At 40.5% G+C, this 24,188-nt stretch overlaps 2 protein-coding genes across 5 annotated transcripts in view; one reads left to right on the forward strand and one right to left on the reverse strand.

Annotated features, from left to right (window-relative positions):
* Positions 1-24,188, forward strand: part of PDE6H (phosphodiesterase 6H) — a 175,846-nt gene that overhangs the window by 132,743 nt on the left and 18,915 nt on the right. The gene's annotated exons all lie outside the window — the stretch shown is intronic.
* ARHGDIB (Rho GDP dissociation inhibitor beta) lies at positions 3,308-22,915 on the reverse strand. 2 transcript variants are annotated; one of them, XM_008969555.3, is made up of 6 exons: positions 22,760-22,915; positions 11,809-12,001; positions 11,079-11,162; positions 9,161-9,237; positions 6,054-6,117; positions 3,308-4,014 (listed from the first exon to the last, which is right to left on the reverse strand). In XM_008969555.3, the coding sequence occupies exons 2-6, from the start codon at positions 11,987-11,989 to the stop codon at positions 3,815-3,817; spliced, it is 606 nt and encodes a 201-aa protein (XP_008967803.1). In that variant the 5' UTR covers positions 11,990-12,001; positions 22,760-22,915; the 3' UTR covers positions 3,308-3,814. The 2 variants fall into 2 exon arrangements, with proteins under 2 accessions (XP_008967803.1, XP_057155369.1); XM_057299386.1 differs by lacking the exon at positions 22,760-22,915 and adding an exon at positions 22,377-22,503.

Below are 24,188 nucleotides of genomic sequence, written 5' to 3' on the forward strand. Positions count from 1 at the left end.
CAGGTCAGTTTATTTAAATAAAAAATGTAAATATGCTATGCCAGGCATTGATCCTAGTGCTAGGAATAGAAAGATAATTATGATCTGATCCAGCCTCTGCCAGCTTAGATTGTCAGTGGGAGAGATGGGCAAGTAAAAAGATTATTTAAATATAAGATGGAAAGTGATATAGAAAAATTCATAGGGTGCTATGACAATACATATTAAGGGTATTAGGGACAATGCTAGGGTTCAATGAAAGTATTCTTCCTGTGGAGGATGCCGGAGCAGAGTCCTGGGTAAGTAAGATTTTGCCAGGCAACACAAGGTAGAAAGGGAGTTTCATGTAAAGAACCAAAGCACAGGCCGGGCGTGGTGGCTCATACCTGTAATCCCAGAACTTTGGGAGGCCGAGGCGGGTGGATCACGAGGTCAGGAGATCGAGACCATCCTGGCTAACACGGTGAAACCCCATCTCTACTAAAAATACAAAAAATTAGCCAGGTGTGGTGGCGGGCGCCTGTAGTCCCAGCTACTCGGGAGGCTGAGGCAGGAGGATGGCCTGAACCCGGGAGGCGGAGCTTGCAGTGAGCTGAAATAGCACCACTGCACTCCAGCCTGGGCGACAGAGCGAGACTCCGTCTCAAAAAAAAAAAAAAAAAAAAAGAACCAAAGCACAGATATGCAAATATAATGTGTGACAGAATTACTAGTAATTGAGAATGATGAAAAGGAAGGAAGTGATACATGTGGGCAGAAAGGCATGTTTGGACCAGCTCACAGCAGGCTTTATATGATACGCTAAGCGCGGGAGCATCAACTTTATTCTGTAGGTGATGGGAACCACTGAAAAGTCTTAAGCAGAAGAAAGAGATAAAGTTTGATTTTGCTCACAAGTGTCTGAGGAAGTCCAAGATGAGATTTCCACAGGCATTGGGATATGTAGTTTTAAGCTTAGGAGAATTTTCATGTGAAAATATTACAAAAGAAATTAGGAAGCCCTAGCCAGGGCAATTAGGCAAGAGGAAGACATAAAAGGCATCTAAACAGGAAAAGAAAAAGTCAAACTATTTCTCCTTGTTGACAATATGATGGTATGCCTAGAAAGCTCTGAAGACTCTGCCAAAAGGCTACTGGAACTGATGAATGATTTCAGTAAGGTATCAGGAAAAAAATAAATGTACAAAAATTAGTGGCATTTCTATATAGCAATAATGTCCAGGCTGAGAGTAAAATCAAGAACACAATTTCATTTACAATAGCCACAAATAAAATGAAATGCCTAGGAATACAGATAACCAAGGAGGTAAAATATCTCTACAAGGAGAACTACAAAACACTTTTGAAAGAAATCAGAGGTGACACAAATGAAAAAACACTCCACGCTCATGGGTAGGAAGAATCAGTATCTTCAAAATGGCCATACTGCCCAAAGAAATTAACAGATTCAGTGCTATTCCTATCTAACTACCAATGTCATTCTTCACAGAATTAGAAAAGAAACTATTCTAAAATTTATATGGAACCAAAAAAGAGTCTGACTAGCTAAAGCAATCCTAATCAAAAAGAACAAAAACAGAGGCGTCACATTACCCAACTTCAAACTATACTACAAGGCTACAGTAACCAAAATAGCATGGTACTGGTACAAAAACAAACACATAGACCAATGGAACAGAATAGAGAACCCAGAAATAAAGTCATATACCTACAACCATCTGATCTTCGACAAAGTTAACAAAACCAATCAATGGGGAAAGGACTCCCTACTCAATAAATGGTGCTGTGATAGCTGGCTAGCCATATGCAGAAGAATGAAACTGCACCCTCATCTTTCACCATATAAAAAGTTAACTCAAGATGAATTAAAGATTTAAGACCTCAAACCATAAAAGTCCTAGAAGAAAACCTAGGAAATACTCTTTTTGACATTAATCTTGACAAGTAATTTTTGGCTAAGTCCTCAAAAGCAATTGCAACAAAAACAAAAATTGACAAGTGGGACCTAATTAAAGAGGTTCTTCAGAGCAAAAGGAACTATTGATAAACAGACAATCTACAAAATGGGAGAAAGCATATGCAAACTATGCATCCAACAAAGGTCTAATATTCAGAATCCATAAGAAACTTAAACAAATCAAGAAGCAAAAAACAAATAACCCCAATAGAAAATGGGCAAAGAGCATAAACAGATACTTCTGAAAAGAAGACACACAAGAGGCCAATAAGCCTACAAAAAATGCTCAACGTTACTAATTATCAGAGAAATGCAAATCAAAGCCAAAATGAGATACAATCTCACACTAGTCAGAATGGCCATTATTGAAAAATCAGAAAACAACAGACACTGGTGAGACTGCAGAGAAAAGGGAATGCTTATACATTATTCATGGGAATGTAGCTTAAGCAGTTACGTAGTTCAGCCACTGTGGAAAGCAACTCTAAGTAATGAGGACATCTATACCTTTTATCTCTACACTAAGGCCAAGGAGAGTACTCCAATTTTTAGGAGTAACGTTAGCATTCCAAGGCATAATATTTTTACGAACATATGGAGAGTGACCAGTTTGAAGATTTCTCAAAAAACTTGAAACAGAGCTACCATTTGATTCAGCAACCCCATTATTATGTATATATCCAAAGGAAAGTAGATTGTTGTACCAAACAGACATGCACATGTATGTTCATTGTTGTGCCATTCACAATAGCAAAGACATGGAATTAATGTAATTGCCCATTAATGGTGGATTGGATAAAATATACGGTGCATATATACCATGATATACTATATGGTCATAATAAAAAAGTAAAATCATGTCCTTTGCAGCAATATGGATGAAGCTGGAGGCCATAATCCTAAGCAAAGCAATGCAGAAACAGAAAACCAACTTCCATATGTTCTCAGTTATAAGTGGGAGCTAAACACTGAACACACATAGACATGAACATGGAAACAGTAGACACTGTGGACTACCTGAGGGGTAAGGGAGGGAGTGGGGCGTTTTTTGAAAGACTACCTATTTAGTACTAGGCTCACTACCTGGATGCAATATACCCATGTAACGAACCTGCACATGTACCCTCTATATCTAATATAAAAGTTGAAATTAAAAATAGCTAACTAAATAAGTAAAATGTAGATTTCCCACTGGCTGTATTCTGAATGTGCATTGCCTATTCTAGTGTAATAGGGGACCAATTTGTTCCCAAAGATGTAAATATCTCCTCCAGTGTGTTTTCCTCATCCCCATCCCCTCTGAGGGAACTCATGAATGTGAACCATCCAGTTATCATATTTGTTCAAAGGAAGAAAGCAGGGAAATGAAGGTCTCAGTCAGAACACACACAGTTATTGTTTTATTCTTGTTCTCTTGTGTTGTTTACAGTGTCTCTCACAAAAGAAGAACTCCATCTGGCAGGGGATGTGACTAGGGACTCATTGGGCCAGCAACAACCACAAAAGAATCTAGGCATTAGAATGAACTACTGGAACCTGAGTCAAAGACCTGTTAGTGATAATTTGCCCATTTCCTGGCCTCTAGTTGCTCGAATGGGGGTAAGACAGGGAAATATTAAATGATTGTGTATTGAGATGGAGACGTGGAAGATCTGGCCCTGATGGAGGATCAGAGGGAGCAGGTTGGGTGAAAGCCCGGTTTTAAGCCTCTTGTTCTAGGGACCACATTGAGTGACAGGGTGGGAAAAGATGCATCAATAAGGAAATGTGGCAGTGTTGAAGAGGGACCCAGCTGTGGACAGGGAGGAGGGACAGGGTGCTGAACACGCCTGAGAGAATTCTTCCAGGTGGCAAGGGTGGGGAAAGGGGTGGATGCATTCATTCTGTCCACTCCTTCTTAATCGACAGGTTCCACTCCCAGCTGAGGTGGTCTTGCTTGTCATCGTCGGTGAAGAAGGACTTGTTGTGGTACGTGCCTCGGGCCAGCATGCCCTTGGGAGCCTCCTCAACTGGAGTGAGGAACTCATACTCCTCAGGCCGAGGTCCATAGCTGCCCACCATAAATGTTGCTTTATCCACTAGGAAGAAAGAAGAGTTCATTAGGGTAAGAGCCTGATAGAGGAAAAACACACACTGCAAACTGGAGAATCTGGACTACAGCCTACAGGGATTAAAGCCAAGAGCAATGGTTTCCAAGCCTAAATAAACATCAGATTTACCTGAGGCATCTTTTTTTTTTTTTTAAGATGGAGTTTTGCTCTTGTTGTCCAGGCTGGAGTGTGGAGGCACAGTCTCGGCTCACCACAAACTCCGCCTCCCAGGTTCCAGTGGTTCTCCTGCCTCAACCTCCTGAGCAGCTGGGATTACAGGCATGCGCCACCAAGCTTGGCTAATTTTGTATTTTTAGTAGAGACGGAGTTTCTCCATGTTGGTCAGGCTGGTCTCGAACTACCAACCTCAGGTGATCCACCCGCCTCGGCCTCCCAAAGTACTGGGATTACAGGTGTGAGCCACCGCACCTGGCCCTGAGGCATCTTTTTAAAAAAATTATTCTTTAAAACATTTTTTAAGTTGGAGTGCCTTTTAATAATATAGTTTCCTTTGTCCTATTTCCAAAGGCTATGGTTCAGTAACCTTCTGTGGGTCCCAGGGATCAGTGTTTTTAAAAAACTACACAGTTGATTCTGAGGTAAAGTTGGGGAACCAGTGGCCTAAATCAATGGTGTTTAAGTCTGTTTTTTTTTTTTTTTAAATGGAGATATAGCAGATTACACCATTTAAAAAAACTCAAACAAATTGAGACCTCAGTTCCGATCTCAGTCCTGCAATGGCCTAAGTCATATAACATTTTTGAGCCTCCATTTCTTTGTGTATATGATGGACTTTAAGGATCTTCTATCTACAAACTATCATTCTATGAACATATCAGTTGGGGGAGATAAAGTAACAGATGGTGATGAGAATTCATGGATAGAATAATTGGATGGAACAACAACAGCAGTAAGTTGGTAAAAAAAAAAAGTGAAGAACTAGGACAAATGGTGAAAATAGCCAATCAAGTTTATTTATAGGTGGTTAACTGGAATATATATTAAGAATAGTTGGGCATTGAAAAGTATACATAGGCAGATAGGTGGCATATAGTTGGCTAAGTGTTGCTAATAAGTTTGAAAAAACAGCTGCAGACATGTCACTGTCCTTTTGTCTAAGTGAGGTGATACGGGCTTTATGCCCAAAGGAAAATAGGAAATTAAACTTTTTTTTCATGAGGCTAGGTATCGGAAAGGCCAATCAATATCTTTCAGGTCAATGGTCTTCTCTGGGATTTGAGAAATTGACTGGTCCTCTATGTCATCCAAATTTATCAGACAATTTCTCCCCTATCTTGCTTATTAATTTGGTGGAAACTGAGACATGCTTTGTTGTTTCTTGCCTCTGGAGGGGACAGACCCTTAGGTAGAAAGGAACTGTAAAGTGCCTCCATCACCTTCCCGCCTCTCATTTCTCCCTGCCTATATTAATGAAAGAAAATTGAAGGCAGGGTCCCAAGGCATGTCAAGAAGAATTGCAGATTAAGTAATGTTGTCATGTTATTTTAATTAGACAGGCTTTTTCAATCCTAGAAAATATTTTTTTTTTCTATTTCTTTGTTAGGAAATTGAGCATTGCCTCCCCCTTCCCTCCAATGCCACCCCCACCTACTCCCACCCCAGATACACATGGCACTGGGCAAGTTTTTTCTTTCTTGGGTTTCTCTGACACATGGGTTTTGTACCTATGAACTGCCTTTTTTTGTTGTTTACTTTGTAGAGTATTTTTATATACTTTATTTCCTTTAAACTTATCTTGATTACTCTTCTCCTTTACGAGTGATAATATTGAATCCAAAAAGCTGATTGCTGAAGGTTAGCAGCTGATGCAGTCTAAACGAGGTCCCCTGAGCACTGGCCTTGTCAATGTCTAGATCAGAGGTGTATTTGTGCCTTTTCCTAGAGCCGGCATCCACAGCTTTTATCATATTCTCATCTGAGTCTATAGCTAAAAGTTGCTAATAACCAGAAGTTAAAGTATCAATGAGAAGCAGTTTGGGACAGTGTGGAAATGTGGGTTCCCTTACCTTTCACCCCGGTCCTGTAGGTGTGCTGAACGTATTTCAGGCCTGACACAATATCCCTGTTCACCTGCAGGTGGGAAGGAAACAAGATGTTCAGATTAAGAGGGTCTTTCATTTTTTCTCATCTTTCATGCTGACCCTGCCTAGCTGAATCTTCTCTGACAATGAAAAAACTAAAGATTTAGTTCAGAATTGGTGTTTCTATAATTATTTAGCATGGCTGTGAGGCAAAGATTAGAGAAGGGAAATAATAAAATGCAACATTGCCAAACTAGTTTAATTATCGAACATTTTGATTTTTGCCGTTTCGGGAGAGAGGAGTGGTTCATTAAAACATTGGCCCAATATTCTTCATTGTATTTCTCCTTTCTCAATGGTCCCAAGAATGGCCTTGAGCTTTCCCTCTCCAATACTGCTGACCAAGAGACCATCCTTGTCTTAGGAAAAGTTATGAAGATACCAATAGAGCACATTATGTAAATATCTAAAAACCACAACCTCAGAGATGATCCACTTACCATATAAAAAACAAACAACAAGGAGGAAAGCTGTAATGGAAAATTCATGTCTAGAAGATGGCTGTGACTGCAATATAACTGAAATAATGGGTGAAATTCACTTGTATCTGGCAAGTATGTTGGATGTCTGTCATTTTCAGACGTTGTCTGAGATCTTGCTATTTTCCCAAGCCTTTCAAAGAAAATTCAGTAATGCAGAATGAAAATGTGGACAGCCCAGGAACTTTGTTTTTCCATGATTCATTTCACCTGGGACTGACCTGGGTTGTCTGTTAATTTTACACAGTGGTTATGTCTATACAAACAAATTAAGGTGGACATTGCATCATTAGCCGAAGAGCTTGGTTATCTGTTCACCAATGTGAAGAATTAAAGCATCTTCAAATAATTTTTCTTCAACAATAATTATGGCTATCCTTTTGTGTTGGACACAATAGTTCAACCAATCAACCAGTGCTATCTTTTGTTTTGTTGGCAGGGAAGTGGCAGAGCAGTGAACTCTGCCAGCTTAGATTCTTGACTGTCACAGGGTAAATCTGTAGTATAAACCTATGAAAAGCTGTCAGAAAAAAAAATTAGCGTCATCAAAGAGACTGTGATAAAGTCCAGACTTTCTAATACTGTGAGTCTCAAATGTAGCTCATAGGAATAGGGAAAATAAATGCACCTTTCTAGATGTCCCCAAGCTTATCCCTTTCACCTAGTGGGAGAAAGACCTAAGAAGAAGAATTATATTGGTGTAGCAATAAGGACTTCAAGACAAAGAGTCTACCATCTCACCAGCGCTCTTCAGTGGGTCCATTTAATATAAATACATTTGGGGTGGGTGAAATAAAACTATGAATATTCATAGAATCCTCTTCTTCTGCCCACATCCCCATCCCTATTGTGTCTCCCACTCCAGGGGGAAGAAGCCTTGGTGTTATGAATCAAAGTGAGAGCTGTGGAAGTCAGAGATACCACATTTCCCTGGGAGGCAGAAAAAAAGTTGGGGAGAACCTAAAATAACAATCGTAGGTCAGGTTTTTAGAAAGTGCTAAGAAGTTTGGGAGGAGAAAAAGAACATTGAGTGCAACTAACAGAGATTGTGAAAGAGGACTTAACATGTGTTACTTGTGTTATAAATGCAAACTTTCTTGGACATTTTTCAAGAGACTTCAGTGAAGATTTAAGTTGTTTTTCAAGGATTTTTGACTTTGATCTGGCATTTCTTCTAATTGTAGCACCATGCTGGGACAAGCCACAGGATGGTTCAACTTTATGTAGGTTACTCAGAGAGCCATCAAACCTCTGAATTAGAGAGTACTCAAAAGCCCCTTTCTGTGGCCTCCTCCTGCATCATCCTAATGTGTAAACCTGACCACACAGACCCACATACCACATTCCTCCTCCACCTCCCTATCCAGAGGAGAAGCCCCTGTTCCAGAGCTTTCCTTTGCATCTTAGTCACATCAAAATTTACCTGTCACATTTCATTTGAGGAAACCTGGTTTACCAAATAGACAAATTAATGCAATAGCATCAATGATTAAAAATGAAACTGATGTGCAACCCATTCTAGGCATATTTTAATATAATGCCTTACCAAACCTTCAGGTGCTTCAATAATAAATAATATGACAGGAAACAAGTAAGTGAACCCTAGCTCAGTGTCCATTATAGAGTAGGCATCAACAAATATTTCCAGGATGAAATTATTTTCAGTTATATTTGTATGGGGTAGGGAGGGGTCATCCATCAACCCTGAATCATATCCTGTACCTTGGGGAAAAAAGTTCCCAGTGTGCAAATAGAGAGAGCAGATGGAGTCTTCCTTGGTGGAGCCCAGGCCCTGGAGACTGAGGCTAAGTGGGAATGAGAGGCCACCAAAGCAAACATAAACCACTAAGTGCAAACACTGCATTTCTAACTTATTTGTTTTCAAAGTCAAAGTTATTTTTCTTGTGATTTTGGCTGCTCATTGGGATATATGGCTCATTGGGATATATTAGATGTCAGTTTATTTCTTATTTAGTTTCCTCTTTCCTGGTTACCTGTTCCACAACTATAATTGTAATTTCCAGTTCTTTAGCAAAGATCACACTCCCTGGATTTATGTAATCCTTGAGCAATTAGAGCTGAGGCCCTGTCCCATTTTCTTTTCCTATTGGTTGATTCACTTGTTTGTCCACTTTTCAATATATATTCATGAACTATATGCTATTTACAAAGTTTTGTGTGAAATATTGGAAAGGAGGGATGTACAATTTCACCCTAGATTGAGGTGCTTATATTGTATGAAGAAGAAATGACACAGGTGGTACAACACAAAGCAGTGTGTGCCTCGAGGATGTGTTTGGAGTTCACAGAGGGATCCCATTGGCTTAAGTGATAATGAAGAGTTTAAGAAGTCCTGGCTAGGAAAAGACAGGAAGCAAACGTGGGTCTCAACAGGTAGCCCTCAGGGCTGGGAAGAGGACATTCCAGACCCAGCTTGGGGGTACTAGGGGAGAAACAAACAAAAAGTACCTCAACATGATCATGCAAGAAATGTAGTCACTGATTAAAGAAAAGATTTAAACTTTACAAAAACACACAAGGCAGGATACTTACTTTGAAGTGAATTTTGACTCTATATTCGGAACCTTCCTTTAACACAATGGTTTCCTTTTTGAGGGCTTCCAGATCTCCTGTAGAAGAAGATTTAGAGAGAGTTTATCCTCAAAAGCAGATACACAAGTTAATAAATGACTTTTAAGTCCCGGAGAAATTTGTTGGGCCCACGAGGGCAACATGGTTCACAGGGCCCTCAATTCACAGAGTATTTGAGTTTAGTCCTTGCACACGCGCACACACACACACACACACGTAATGCCTGAAATCTTACAGCTCTGTTATGAAAAACATGAGAGTTTCCCTGCCCCCAAGTTTGATGACAATGCTAAAAATACACAAGACATTACCAATAATGAGTTGTGAAGATAAATCTTTTTTTGGTCCATTTATTCTCTCATTGAGAATTATATTACTGGTCAAATGAAGAGGTTATTAAAGAACATGCCCCTTACCCCTCAAATAAAACATATAAGAAAAATAGTATTTAGGAGTGTCAGCTATTTGTTTTTATAGATTTGGTGATGTTTGTGGCATTTTCTAGCTTTTAAAATTCTTGTTTTTATTCATTTTATCACTTTAAGAAAATGTTCACCTTTGTGTTTACTCTTGTATTTTCATTTGTAATTTCCTACTATTTTTCTTAAGGAATATCACTGAAGTTATAAAAGCTTCAGGTTCCATAAAACCAGGATCTGTCCCAAATTCCTGTACCCTGATTAAGGAGGTAATCACTCTCTATGCTTTTCTTCATGCATAGCAGCTTGTTAGTGACAGAAAACCCAATTTGGTTTTCCTCTGCTGGGAAAGGGGACAGAGACCAAGTTTTCCTTGCAATACCACCAGGTCCTGCTAAAGAGAACAGATTTCTTTAGCGCTAATTCAGACCTTATCTTGCAGACTGGCAGCTGTACCTGGTAATATTAGGAAGACTCTGAGTTCTGGTGAGACAGCGTGAGTTTCTCTCCTGGAGAGATGCGAGCATGTCGGGGTAGCTGAATTCGTGTGTGTGCCTGCTCTAATGATTTCAGTTGAACAGGAAGTGTGCCTTCTCAGCCTCTGATTTCCTCCCTCTGACAAAAAAGCCCATATAAGGTAAAGACTGGCTATGTCCTGTGAGAGGGGAACTACTCTGCTGCTAACTAAGCCAACTGTTCTAGACTTGTGCTTTGTCTGTCTCACAAGAGTCCAATTTTTTCATTTGGTAACTTTTTTTTTTCCCACTAAAAACTTGCCTGTGAAGGCCCCAATCTCCTGGCTCCGTGCTTCTCCTCTCATATCCCCTCTGATGCCCGTTTCCTCCACAATAACCCCCTTCCCAGTCTCTCTCCTTCTCCTCAAGCCCTAAGTCTCAGGGAAAGGCTTGACCCTTAGTTACAATAAGGTGAAAGAAAATAACATCTTAATTTGTACGCCTTTAGTAGGAGACGTTGTTTAATTGACAAGAATCAGAGTTTCAAGCTAAAACAATTCAATCTATAGCAGTGGAATTTCTAGTATAATTCCGGATTGCTTCTCACCTTCCAGTAAGTTTTGTAGTGGATAGAAGATCAATACTTTCATGTTTAGACTGTATAAACCTTACAACTTCAGAAGCACACAATTTGTTTCTTAATATTTCCATCAGCAGTCTTTATTGCATAAATAACAATTCTCTTACTATCATGTGGAGACAAAAATCTGTAAATATATCAAATGTGTATGCCTGCACTCTCTTCAATTAAATAGAGATAAAGATTGGGCTTTTCATGAAACATGGTAAATACTGTGCACTCTAAGAGCAATGATTTGTTAACTGGTCCTAGCGTATATATCTCTCTGATTCACCAGTTTTCTTCTGTTGGAACAGGAGACAGAGACCAAGTTTTCTTTGTGATATCTTAGGCCCCCTTTGAACAGTACAGATGTGTCTACATACCAGTAAGGTCCATGGTGATTGGTCCTGGGGCACTCTCACAAACCAGGGTGAGTCGGGTGACAACGACATTGGGGGCTTTCGGATCTGCAGGATCAAAAGGGAATGTAAGTACCAAGAAGAGACATGTGTATAGTGGGTGTGTGCGTTTCAAGTGGGAGACAGAGAGTATGAAAATAAAAGTGATCTTTCTATCTGGAGTAGAAATAGAAATGGATGTGGCAGGTTTGCTATGCTTGGTCTTGATGGCCTTGTAAATTACAGCAATGTTATTTCTGCTTTAGGCACTTGTAGGTCCATCTAATTATTGACATCCAACATTTCCTGAATGGCTATGGGTCAGGTACTCTGCTAATTGGGCACTGTCCATTTATATCTCTGGGCCATGTCTTGTTCTGCCGCGGTGTATGTGGAAGAGATGAAAGGTTAGGTAAGGACTGAGAAAGAGAGAAAATGGAGAGAGAGAAATACAATTCTAAGTGGTAGCCTGGAATTCTTTCTAAATCCCCTCTGTGTGTTATGTGTGCCTATCTCACTGCTGACTTGCATCTTATCTCTTAAGAAGACCTAATTATACAGTTCATAACTTTAATCAGCATATCTAAATTGTGCCTCGCTCACTTTTTCCTGGAAGCAGTTGGTCCTCTTCCCTTTGCTGCTGCTCCTGAGCAGCCAAAATGTCTTCTTCCCTCTCAGGGATCTTCCACCCACCCTGTTCTCTGTACACACATACCTGTCACCACAGGACCATCTCCCAGCAGCGTTTTCTTGTACTTAATTAGACTCTCATCATCTTTGTCCATTTCCTGCAGCTCTTTCAGGGACTTCTGTGGTGGAGGTTTATAATTGAGCTTGCTGTCCAGCTCATCATCGTCATCCTCCTCCACATGTGGCTCTGGGGCTTTTTCAGTCATTTTGATCTATTTCTGGGAGACAGAATGACAGCCCATTAGTCAACAAGTCATGAATATAAAAGATGTTTGTGAGGCTGCTGTTAGCAGCCTCCTTACCCTCATGGACTTCTCTGATCATCAGTCACTTTCCTGATTGTTTTCCTAATTCAATCTCATTAAATTCTATGAAATAATAATCTAATGTATTCTAATAATTTCTCTGACCTGCCTGAATTTCTCTGTACCACTGTAGTATCTTCTATTCACTGAACAAAACTGACAAGAAAGAAATCACTCATATGTGAATAACGTACTACGAGTGAAGCAACATGGCACAAAGACTCCTGAACAAATGAAGCAAAAGCCCAGTCAAAAAGCTGTAGGAGTTATCACGGTCCTCCAGATCCAGCCAGCCTGGCTAGTGTCAAAGCTTGCAGCATGCACAGTCTGAGTGATAATGGTGGAGAGAGGCAGGAGAGAGAAGAGAGAGGTGGAGTACTTGCCAGAGAAATGGTTGGCTCCTCCCCATCAATGGAATCTGTCCCTGAACTCCAGCAATGCCTCAAAGATGACTCATGAGGAACCGTTGACCTTTATGATACCTGCCTCAGGTGCCTGCATGGTTCACACCCAACACTGCTAATCACCCCTCGAGGGTGGGTACTAGGTTTGCTGTTTTTCTTGAATTCCCCCTAAAACACTTGCATAGTTCTGGCACTTTATAAAATTTCCTTGATTGATATATAAGGTTTTATATCTAAAGATATTCTATTCTTTTTAAATGCCACAAAAATAGCAAAGGACAGTTTAAATTCCTCCAGACAAAATCGTAAGTACAAATTTGCCCTTAGCATTTGTCCATCCATTTCCCTTTTCTGGATCCACTTCCCTTTCAGTCTCTCCCCTTCTCCCCTTCCTAGGTTTCCATTGACCTTATAAGGCCCCACCTGGGCATACCCTGGAGTCTTCCTTCATCTCTTATTATCTACATTTACTTGTTTTGTGTTAAAACATTGAGGAGAAATCTAGGCAAGTTATTTACCTGTTAAGTGTTAATGACTGAATAGTAGATTCAAAAATTATTCCTTTTAGAGGATGTATAGTCACAGCTTTTCAGAGCTGAAATGAACCACTGGGGTTCATGTAATCATTGAGGATATTGAGATCCAGAGTTAAAATTGCCCAGGTTCACACAGCTGGATGAGAGGCAGTATACTAACCAAGAGGAAGAAGTCCCTCTGGGAAGAATTTCAGGCCCTGTGGCTGACAGCCACATGAGATGGCTGCCGGGGAGATATTTGGGCAAGGAGATTGTTTTCTGATTTCCTTAATTCTATCTTGACGGTAACTCTTTTCCCTGCCTGTGGTTAAAGCCTTCATTGCTCCTAAGTGACACAACTATAAGAAAATGTCTGTCACATCACATCCTGAGTGGCTCTGCAAACCTTAATAAAGTCTCCCAGGAGTGAAGATATCTCTGGCCAAAATCAGTTCTAGTTTTGAGTTTCAATGTCACTATTATTGGCAAGAGGAAGAAAAATAATTTGGAAGTAAAGCCAAATGAGAGCAATTTTAATGGAACCAAAAAAAAAAAAAAGAGAGAGAAACAAAGAAATAATATCCCTTGGCTCATCAATTCTCTTCCATCTAAATAAGCAGCCAAACATTACGAGCTAGCCTTGACCAACTCTGAAAACAGCATTGCAATGCCCAGGTTCACTTCCTGTACAGGAAGAAAACATGTAGGCCTGTTCCTATGGCAACTCTTGCTTTAGCAGAAGAAACAGCACCACTCAAAGATGAGACTCTAGAGCACAGCAGAATAAACATAGTGGCTAATGCAATTCGTATTCCAAACAATACTCAGGGAAAGTGAATGAACTGGTTGGAAAAAAATGAAGGAGGCAGCGTGTAGATGTTGTAGGTTGTGGGTAATTTAACGACAATCATTAAGGGGCAAATGAAAAGCAAGCCAGATAAGACTAATCAGATGAGACAGGGGCGTACCCAGAACCCTGGTGATCCCCGGAGGATGGGGGCCACATAACAAACCTGCTGACCGAGCATCGGAACAACGGTTCATAGAGGAAGACATCCCAGCCCCCATGGTCAGGTCTTTCTGAACTGTATCACTTGGTTCTAACAAGTCGCCTGATTGAATGAAACCTGGCCATCAGATGGTAACATTACATCCAGTCACTGGCTCAAGATGATTTCAATAACCTCCAGGAAATTGCAACTATGCAGCCTCAAATCTCAATGTCGAAAAGAGAAAGAGAGAAAAAGAGAAAGAGAGCGAGAGAGGGATTAGGTATAGGACAAGATTTGCCACCTTCTAACAGTGTGACCATTGGCATGTCCATTTATCTAACATATAGGTCTTGATCTTCTCATTAGTAAATCTGAGGCTTATGTTCTACATTTTCTCGATTCGTTGCAAACAGATATAACAATTGTTTCATAAAAAGAGACACAAATTTACCTAGACATTAAAGAGTGGAGGATACTGTGGGATTTCTGTATAAAATTTTGTTGCAGTCAAAAGGGGGAAATTCAGGGCCACATTAAAATCATTTGTTTTAATTATAGCATAAGAAAAATAGATATGAGACCAGGTGATCCCAAACTAGCTCATTCTAGAAAGCTGATTAGAAAAAGTAATAATACAGCAAATAAAGGACCGGAAGAGCAGTTCTCAGAGAAAGCCTTTTAAAGTAAAATTAGGGTCATGATTATTTGGTGAGCACCCACTGTTAACAAGACACTGTACTTTAGCCATACTGATGTTTAAATTACTCTTCAGAGTAGAGAAGAGGCTGGAAGTTGGGCAATCTAACCATACTAAAAGGGCCCACCCGGTTTGGTTGATTTCTTATTTTTTTTGGAGATTACAGGTCTCTTTTTTAAAAATCTGATAAACATTATGGTAATTATCTCAAGGAAAAAAAAAACAGATAAACCCATGACATTGTGCATATGATCCAGGGGTTTGTGGACCCATGAAGTCCTTTATAGACTTATTTGGGTTCGAGATCTCCAGATTAGGAACATAACCTCAAAACTATGGAAGCATGAAGCAGAGAGTGGAGTGTTACAGAGGAAGTTTGCTTTTTTGCTTTTGCTTGCTCTTTCTCTCTCTCTTTCTCTCTCTCTCCTTCTCTCTCTCTCTCTTTCTCTCTTTCTTTCTCTCTCTCTCTCCCTTCTTTCCTCCCTTCCTTCCTTCCTTTCTTCTTTCCTTCTTTTTTTGAGGCGTAGTTTTACTCTGTCACCCAGGCTGGAGTACAGTGGCTCTATCTTGGCTCACTACAACCTCTGCCTCCTGGACTCAAGCAATTCTCTTGCCTCAGCCTTCTGAGTAGCTGGGACTACGGGCACATGCCACCTGCCTGGCTAATTTTTTGTAGTTATGGTTGAGATAGGGTTTCCCCATTTTGCCCAGGCTGGTCTTGAACACCTGAGCTCAAGAGATCCACCCGCCTTGGCCTCCCAAAGTGCTGGGATTACAGGTGCCTGGGCAGAAGCTTGCTTTTTCCTGGAGCTCCACCACATCATTGACACAACTTAGTCTCAAGCTGAGAGTCATGTCCACCTGCTCAAAGTGTTGAATATATTGAAGCAGAAGATATCAGGTGACACCTGTGTCTGAGGGCGCATGACCACAAAGCCTGGCAGAGAAGCCCAGGTGCACATGGGTGCAGGAAGTAGACCCTTAGGAGAATTCCGTGGTCATTCTGTTTGATTTTGGATAATGATCTCTTCACTGAACTAGGCCTTGTTATGCATGCCTGGGTTTGGGTTCTGGCTTTCCTACTAACTAGCTTTTTCCCTGTTAACTGAATGTTGCAACCACTGTGGATCTGAGTTTCCTCATCTTGGGGGATGAGGGATTAGAGCACATCATCTTTAGATGATTACTTTTCTAAGGCCTCTGCATATTTCTCCTGACCTGCAGTCATGGGTCAGCTAAGTTACCATTCAGTTACCTTATTTCACCTGTGAATACGAGAGAATATCTGTCTGTGTTTTGTTATTTAAAATGTATGTGAATCCCCATGCTAAGTGAGTAGACATAGCTGCTCTTGGCACAGAAACAAAAAAAGGGTAACTACGTGAGATGATGGATATGTTGATTTGCTTCACTAACATTTTTACTATCGATGTGTGTCCCTAAACATTATGTTGTATACCTTAAATATATGCAATAAAATTCATCTTTAAAAGGAAATTTAAAAATTAAAAAAAAAAGTATGTGAATCCCCAACAGATGCTGCATATTTTATTTTATTTTATTTTACTTATTTTTCTCCCAGACATAAAATTATTTTTCTTTCACTGAACAGGTCTTTGCATAATAAAGGGTACCATAATAGTAATAGCAAATTGTTACTGAACACTTATGAGCCAAAAACTCAGTTAGTACGGGATAAGTGCTTTGCGTGCGTTATTTCATTCAGTCATCGCAATGTTGTGAGGCAGGCACAATTACATTTTACAAGTGCAAAAACTAAGACATAGAAGAAAATATTAAATGTTTCAATTACACAAGCATTTAAAATTCCTTTCCTAATATCACCCTATAGACAGTGAAAAGAGTAATGGTCTGGATTCTAAAAATGAGACATTCGCAATGCATGTATTAACAAGAGATTGATATCTGGAATACATAAATACCTCCTATGAATCAATTTCTTAAAAAGTATTTATTGTATATATTTAAGGTGTAAAATATGTCTGGGATACATAGATAGTGAAAAGGTTACTATAGTCAAGCAAATTAACATATCCATCATCTCACCCACTTTTTTGTGTGTGTGGCAAGAGCACCTAAAATCTACTCTTCAGCAAAAACTCAAGTACAATACAATATTATTAAGCATTGTACTGCATTTTTAACGTTATTTCTGGGTAACCTCAGTTTCTCCCGAAGCCCCAGCCATAAATGGCATATACAGTTTGACAATGATTTCTCAAATTATCTGTGTGCATATTTAACCACAAACAACAATTTTCTCTTTTTATCCTCCTATTTTATGGATGTGTGTTGAAATGAGAATAGGAATTTTATGAAAATTCTACAGACTGTTTTCCAATCCCATCATCTAAAGGACAACTGATTTTCCTATTGATAATATTGATATTACTAATACAAATTATAGTAGTTATCACATGTAGTGCTAAGTGCTTTCTAGAGGATTATCTCATTTAGTTCTTACAATAACTTTGTTGGCATCATCATTCTCTTTTCCAGACCAGGAAACTAAAGTTCAGGTTAAGTAACTTGCCTAAGAAGACATACCACGTGGTAGGCAGAATTAATGTCTGCGCCCAGGTTGTCTGACTTTTAGGCACTATGCTTTATTGCTTCAGTCGTCTTTAAGAAGTTATAATAAAATTAGAGCTTGTTAGTCATCTTGGGAATCTACCTGGAGGTGCACAAGCAGAGGTAAATATTTCTTTGCAAGCTCTGCAGAGACAGCTTTAACAAAGCAGGGAAGTGTCAGATAACGATGTTGCAGCGCAACTCGGTTCCTGCGTTACCTCCTGCAAGTTGCTTAACCTCACTGGGCCCCAGTCTCATCCTCTGCAAAATGAAGCCATGGCATGAGAGGATCTCTGAGGCCCCGTCTTAATTTAATGACTCAAATGCTCCCTAATTTAAAGAAGCTTGTGAAATGAGAAAAGAAAAGAGGAAGTAAAAGGGAGATTGGGGAGGACTCAGCCCATCGGCATAGAATCTTCTGGATGGGCTTTCCTCACCTTCCTCAGCTGCTCATCCCCTATTCTACAAAGGGCAGAGTTGAGTTTTGTTTATTTTTGACTTTGGTCCTTTGCACAGGAAAAATGAAATGGAGAATGAACAGTTATATGTTTAACCAGGTTAATGCGGACCCCATTTATTAGGCCCCAAAGCACATATCATTTTTTCACACAGGCTTGCTACTCTAGTTTTCTGTATTTTCTGCTTCACAGATGCACATACAGATTAACTTTCACAGTGGAGGCCTCACATCCTCATGTTTGCTACTCAGCAAAGCACTGGCAAGCATTAGATGTGCTGAGATGGGGACTTAATCTTCTCAGGCTCAATTAAAATGTCGAATTAAATTAGGATGGTTACTCACAGCATGCATATGACATAGCACACATCAATGTTTTTGCTTGCAAATTCAGTGAAATTTCCAAGACATTGAAAGTGAATTACACTTAAAAATTTACACCCATGTCAGGATAGAGCATCATCTGTTTCATTAATGCAGCTCTAAGTGAACTGAGGACAAGAAAAGGTAGAACTCCTGAGTTTAGATTAAACAAATTACCTGGGTAATTCAGAGAAAGGTGACTTTCATGTCTCATAGAACATAGATTGAGTCAGATGGACCAGGGATTCAAAACCAGGCTCTGCATTATGACAGGACTCAATCAAGTTGCTAATTTCACTGAGCCTCAGTTTTATCACCACTAAAATGGGGATATTCTTTTTTACAGGGTTGAAAGATTGGAGAAAACACATGAAAAATTATAGGACTATACTGGTCAAGAATAGATGTTCCGTGAGTATTTGTTCCCTTCCTCTTGTTCCTTCCCTGCCCCGATGTGGTCTGCTTTGTTGCAAAGCTTCACTGAAGCTAGGTAACTGTTTCCACACCAAATACTTTCCCCTGGATGGGAGCTATGTCCCCACTCCTTCCTCCTTAAAAATAGATTTTTGTCTTTGAGGAGTATTAAAGAGATAAGAAGTTCTGGGGAATTGAAAGGATTGTTTAAAAACTGAATCAACCTTAAAATGAGACTATATTATATTTCTTTTAAAAACTTTCATGTAAACAATTTAATTTTAGGTTTTATTTATTGCTCCCTGTCTTCATTGAAGCCAGAGGTCACTCTGCGAATGATGAGAAATGTCAGTGAACACAGGCACAGCTAATGAAGAGAATTCCCTCTGGCTCTGGAGCAAAATACCACAGAGACTTAACTTACGGCCCAAAGCTGGATCTGCAAAATTGTGCTGGATTATGCATCTAGACACACAGGCCATGGATATTAATGTATTAGGTAGAAGAGATAGCGATGAGAGAGAGAGAAGGAAGAGGGGAAAGAGAGAGAGAGAAAGAGGAGAAAGAGGAGAGAGAGAGGAGGGAGAAGGGAGAAAGAGAGAGAGGGAAGAGAGAGAGAAAAGTGGAAATACCAGAAGTAGGGGATTTCTATCAGAGAAGTTCCTATGTGAGCATCAGCATTCTCTGTAACTCCTGCTACCTCCACTTTCCCTGCTGACTAGGATATGTCTGACTTCCCCCAAATCGGGCTGTGGGTCTAGTGCAGGTCTGGAGAGTCAAGCCATCTCTAAAACACTGTTGACATTTCAGAGCTAGTCAAGGATTTGAATGTGCTGTGCTGCTTGCCTGGCAATTTGGTGTATTACGGGATTGCAAGTTTGTCTCTCAGGACACCAGAAGCCTTCTTGGTTCGGGATTCCACCCTCTCCCCACCGCCCCTGTCCCTGGTGACATGGAGGAATCCATACTCCCCACTTTGCGGTGCTGCTTTCCACCACCTCAGCCCCATGAAGGACTACGAAAACTTCAAAACTGAATGAGAAAAACCAAAGACAAGATTATTTTGTAAGAGACAATAAATATTGTAATCAATTCAGAGAAGGGCACAAATTACTAGAAACGTAATTTCTTACCATTTCTCTTTGTGAGAGAAACAATTTATTATTTCTTGCCTGTGCATTTTTTAGTGTGTTTTTCTAACCCACATTCATATGCACAAAGAGAGAGAACTCAAAGAGATCCCGTGAGCTTTGCTGAGTGCCCAACGTGTGAAGTCACGCCACCAAGTACCTTCACAAATATTATTTTAAATAATCCTCAAAGAAAACTGTGCATTAAGGAAGCCATTGCCTTTGGTATCTCAATATATTCACAAAAGTTTTAAATTAGCATGAAAAGTTAGACAGAACTGAGAGAGAATTTTTTTCTGACCGTTTGTGCTAAGATTACTAGGTTCTTTAAGAAAGCCCAAGTGAATTTTTACCAGCGGTAAAATTCACTCTTTGGCTGTGGACACCAGAGAGTAACACAACACAGGATGATTCAGGATGTGCTTATTGCACAGATAAATGTTGCTGACGTTTCAGGGGCAACATGAGACTCATCTCTGGGTATGCCAGTGTAGCCTTGAATACAGGATCCCGGGCAGCAATAACACAAACCAGGAATAAGAACTCTCAAAATGTGGAATTGGAGAAAATTTCTTCCATGTGATTCTTCCTAAAGAATGTGGGAGATCACCTGAGCCTCAGGAGGTCGAGGCTGCAGTGAGCTGCGTTCACGCCCCTGCACTTCAGCTCGGGTGACAGAGTGAGATTTGTCTCAAAAAAATAATAATAGGCCATGCATGGTGGCTCACGCCTTTAATCCCAGGACTTTGGGAAGCCAAGGCAGGCGGATTGCTTGAGCCCAGGAATTCGAGAACAGCCCTGGCAACATGGAGAAACCCCGTCTCTACTAAAAATGGTAAAATTAGCCAGCGTGGTGATGCGCGCCTATAGTCCCAGCTACTCGGGAGGTTGAGGCGGAAGGATCACCTGAGCCTCCTGAGTAGGTAGGACTACAGGCACGCACCACCATGCCCTGTGAATTGCAATTCAGAGGCATTGTGGCTATTGATCCTTTTTGTATCAGTATGTAATTTTAGTCAAATTATTGAACACTTCTGCATTCTTCTCAGGAACAAAATTTGAAAGTTTTTATCACCAGGCCTGACACATAGAAGGCACTCAATGAATGTTGGTTCCCTTTTTCTATCTGCATAATTTCAACTCCCCAGGGCTTCTCTTTTCCTGCTAGCTGATGTTTGTCATGTACTGTGCTCTCCCAAATCAGCTCAGACCCGTATCTTTCCCTCAGAATGACTTTGTGGTGCTGAGTGTCTACTGAAAACAGAACCTTAATGTTGCTCAGAGCTTAATTCCCTAGGGACAAACTCATGCTCTCCAAAGCAAGGAAGGACCAAATTCCAGTCGAGGCCTGAAAAATGCTTGCCAGTTTCTGTTCAGTGACAGCATAGTTAGTCCTCAGGTTTTGCATCTGTGAAGCATGGATGAAGAAAGAACTGTCTCTTGGAATTTCACACATCTCACAAAAGAGTAAGATGCTCTTGTTACTAAGCTTGTGCTATATCTGCTTTGGGAGGGAATATATTCTTACAAATTAAAAAAACACAAAGCCAATGGCAAGATTCACGATGCCTGCTAGGGACTGGACCTCTGCCCCCTGTCTCTCCGGACCAACAGGTGCCATGGTCCTCTTGATCTCCTGTGCCTGACCATCCCTGCAGTGAGGATGGCCAGGCCAACCCTGACTCCAGGGGCTCTAGGTCTCCATGTGAAGTGGTGACCATGAGCCCTCCGGGTGAGAGCAGTCTGCCTTTCCCCACTCTGAATGAAGAACTGCCCAGGGCTTGCCAGACCCACACCTCAAGTTACCACAGGTCTAGAGTTGAATTACAGATTATGTTTATGAAACATGCTGGCTGGGAAGTCCTCTAAAAGGGAAGAAAGTATTTCAGGTCTTACCTAAAGCACTTCTCCTAATGGTGGCTGAAATTCAGACCTTGACATTTTGAAGGCCCACTGATCAGCTGTCCTAGCTGGGCCCCCTTGACTTTTTCTCAAACCTGTCTCTTAATACGTTATTTGGTGTTTTCCATGTTTGCTGTCAGTTATCTCATACCTAAAGGGCTATTATCATTATTAATATTTTTATTTTTTGAGCCAGAGTTTCACTCTTGTTGCCCATGCTGGAGTGCAATGGCGTGATCTTGGCTCACTGCAACCCCTGCCTCCTGGGTTCAAGTGATTCTCCTGCCTCAGCCTCCCAGATAACTGGGATTACAGGGATGCACCACCACACCCATCTAATTTTGTATTTTTAGTAGAGATGGGGTTTCACCATGTTGGTCAAGCCGGTCTTGAACTCCTGACCTCAGGTGATCCACCCGCCTCGGCCTCCCAAAGTGCTAGGATTGCAGGCGTGAGCCACCACGCCCAGCCCTATTATTATTTTTGACAACAACAGCAAAGATCTGCCCATCCGACTGCAGGAATTTAATACACAGCCTTTGTCAGTGGTAGAAATTCTATCACTGTATGACTCATGAGTACATAACGATGTGCTATACCATACTTCCTCTTTGAGGGCTAAAGCCCCTGCACTCTAAGGGAGGATTTCATTATGCATTTCTCTTATATCACCAGAAAATTATTTAGTGGAAGACAGTTTAATATTTGACAGCTTTGAACCATTTTTTTTTCTCTTTCAACCAGTCTTTTTACATTGTCTGCTTAAAAACAGGAAACCACATATCTCCACCCCAGCACAACCCACCATCCAGCAGCACAGACCGTATCATTTTGGATCTACAGTCTTTTTCTTCCAAGCCTGGCCAGGTGCCTGCTCCTACTTTGCAGGAAACCCCTCCAGGCACTCCCGGTGCGTGTTCTCAGAGCCCTTCTCAGAATATTCAGGATTGCACTTCCTGGGCTGCAGCGCACCCTGTACCCTCCTTTTTTAAGCCTCCTCCCCTGAGTCACTGCTACCCTTCCCTCCTCTAACTTCCCCTTCTCTGCAGCCTCCTTAGCAATTTCTTATCATAAAGTTTGTTTTAAAGAAGAACTGCCCCTCTAAAAAAATAATAAACTGTCGAGGGCGGTAGCCCCGTCTAGAGGTTTCCGACTTTGCTCTGTGCCCACCTGAAGCCTCCCCAGCCCGAGGTATTTGAACTTACATTCAGTGCTTCACGTCTCTGTCCGGGGTGCCTCTGTCTCTCAACTCTGACTTCTGAGTACTGGCAGTTAGAACAGGAAGGAAGTTAATGAGAAAAAAAAATGTTTTAGACCTACTTGAAGAGGAAACCCTGGGCTGTCTCAAATCCTGTTCCTTTGCACTGCCTATCTCTTGATCAGCCAACTTGAGCAGCATTCTTGTCAATTAATGGCACATGTGCGAGCATGACAGCCCGTGTGACGTGGAGATGCATGAATGTACACGCAAGAGTGTGGAGCCTATAGCTATGGGTATTATGAATAATTGTGAGGGTATTTCTGATAATCAGGTCATTGCAGTGCATAAGCCTATGGAGGTAAGGAGCCTGAAACCAGTAGCAATAAATTCACATCGGCTTTACTTTGTACCACTCACTTCTGTTCCCACTGGGTCCCCGCCAGCTTCATTATCAACCAGATACGTTGAAAGTTTGCTGGCAGTGAATGTAGAGTGCTAAGAAATGATGATTGTTAACTGCATATACTACGGTCCTAAATTTAAAAATGTGTCCTTAAACAGATTTTTGGAGTTTTGTTGGTTATAATTTCAAGACGTAGCTTTGTATTGCACTACAAACAGTCAAATATTGTTTGTAATAGTTTTGGCTGATTTTTCTTCAAATGAAACAAACAAGCAAGCGAAAGTACTGTCTTTGATGAAACCTAGGAAAGAAATTACAAAAGGAAGTAAAACTTCATTAATCCATAGTCTTCCAACTCAGAATTTGTGACAACTTAACAAGTGCTAAAATAGACTTTGTACCATATTTGAGGAAATGGTTTATGAAGTAATTTAAATGGGAACAAGTCTCGGAGGCCATGTTTAAACCATCTGAGGAACAGTTTTTAAGCAGCCAAGTCACATTCATGCTGTATATTTCCGTAGCTGTTACCAATAATAAATGCTTATTTAGGTTAATATTTCAATATTCAGTATTTACACTACATCAATATATTTAGATCTGACTAAGCACACAAATTTGGAGAAACTGACGTTTATTTTGTTTTCACCTAAATGTACTGCATCTTCTTCATTTCCCTTTGTAAATTGATACCACAGGGTTTGCCTTCTACTTAGAGTCAATGAAATCAGAATAATCAAGGGAGTCATTTCACGTGAGAAGAGATTAGCCTAGAAAAATATGAAAAGGAAAATAGTATATAATTAAAATGAGCAAAAATACTAAAAGCCTAATACCACTTTATTCTATAAATTTTAAAATAGCATAGACAGAATACAGCCCTTGAAACAATGTACATAACTTTATTGTAAAAACAAAGCAAACCCTAATTTACACAGAAGGCAGTAACTTACACATTCTATAGTTCTGCACCCTCAAGAGGGGACACATTTATTCATTCCATAACATTTATCGAGCACCTCTTTTCTTT

The sequence above is a fragment of the Pan paniscus genome, chromosome 10 (assembly GCF_029289425.2).
Source record: "Pan paniscus chromosome 10, NHGRI_mPanPan1-v2.0_pri, whole genome shotgun sequence".
Classification (NCBI taxonomy): Eukaryota; Metazoa; Chordata; class Mammalia; order Primates; family Hominidae; genus Pan; species Pan paniscus.

Excerpts from the sequence above, each read along its gene's own strand:
- ARHGDIB (XM_008969555.3), bottom strand. The coding sequence starts at position 11,989 with ATGACTGAAAAAGCCCCAGAGCCACATGTGGAGGAGGATGACGATGAT. Across the intron at positions 11,163-11,808 it reads AGATGGTCCTGTGGTGACAG|ATCCGAAAGCCCCCAATGTC; the intron begins GTATGTGTGTAC and ends TTGATCCTGCAG. Across the intron at positions 6,118-9,160 it reads GAGTCAAAATTCACTTCAAA|GTGAACAGGGATATTGTGTC; the intron begins GTAAGTATCCTG and ends TCCCACCTGCAG.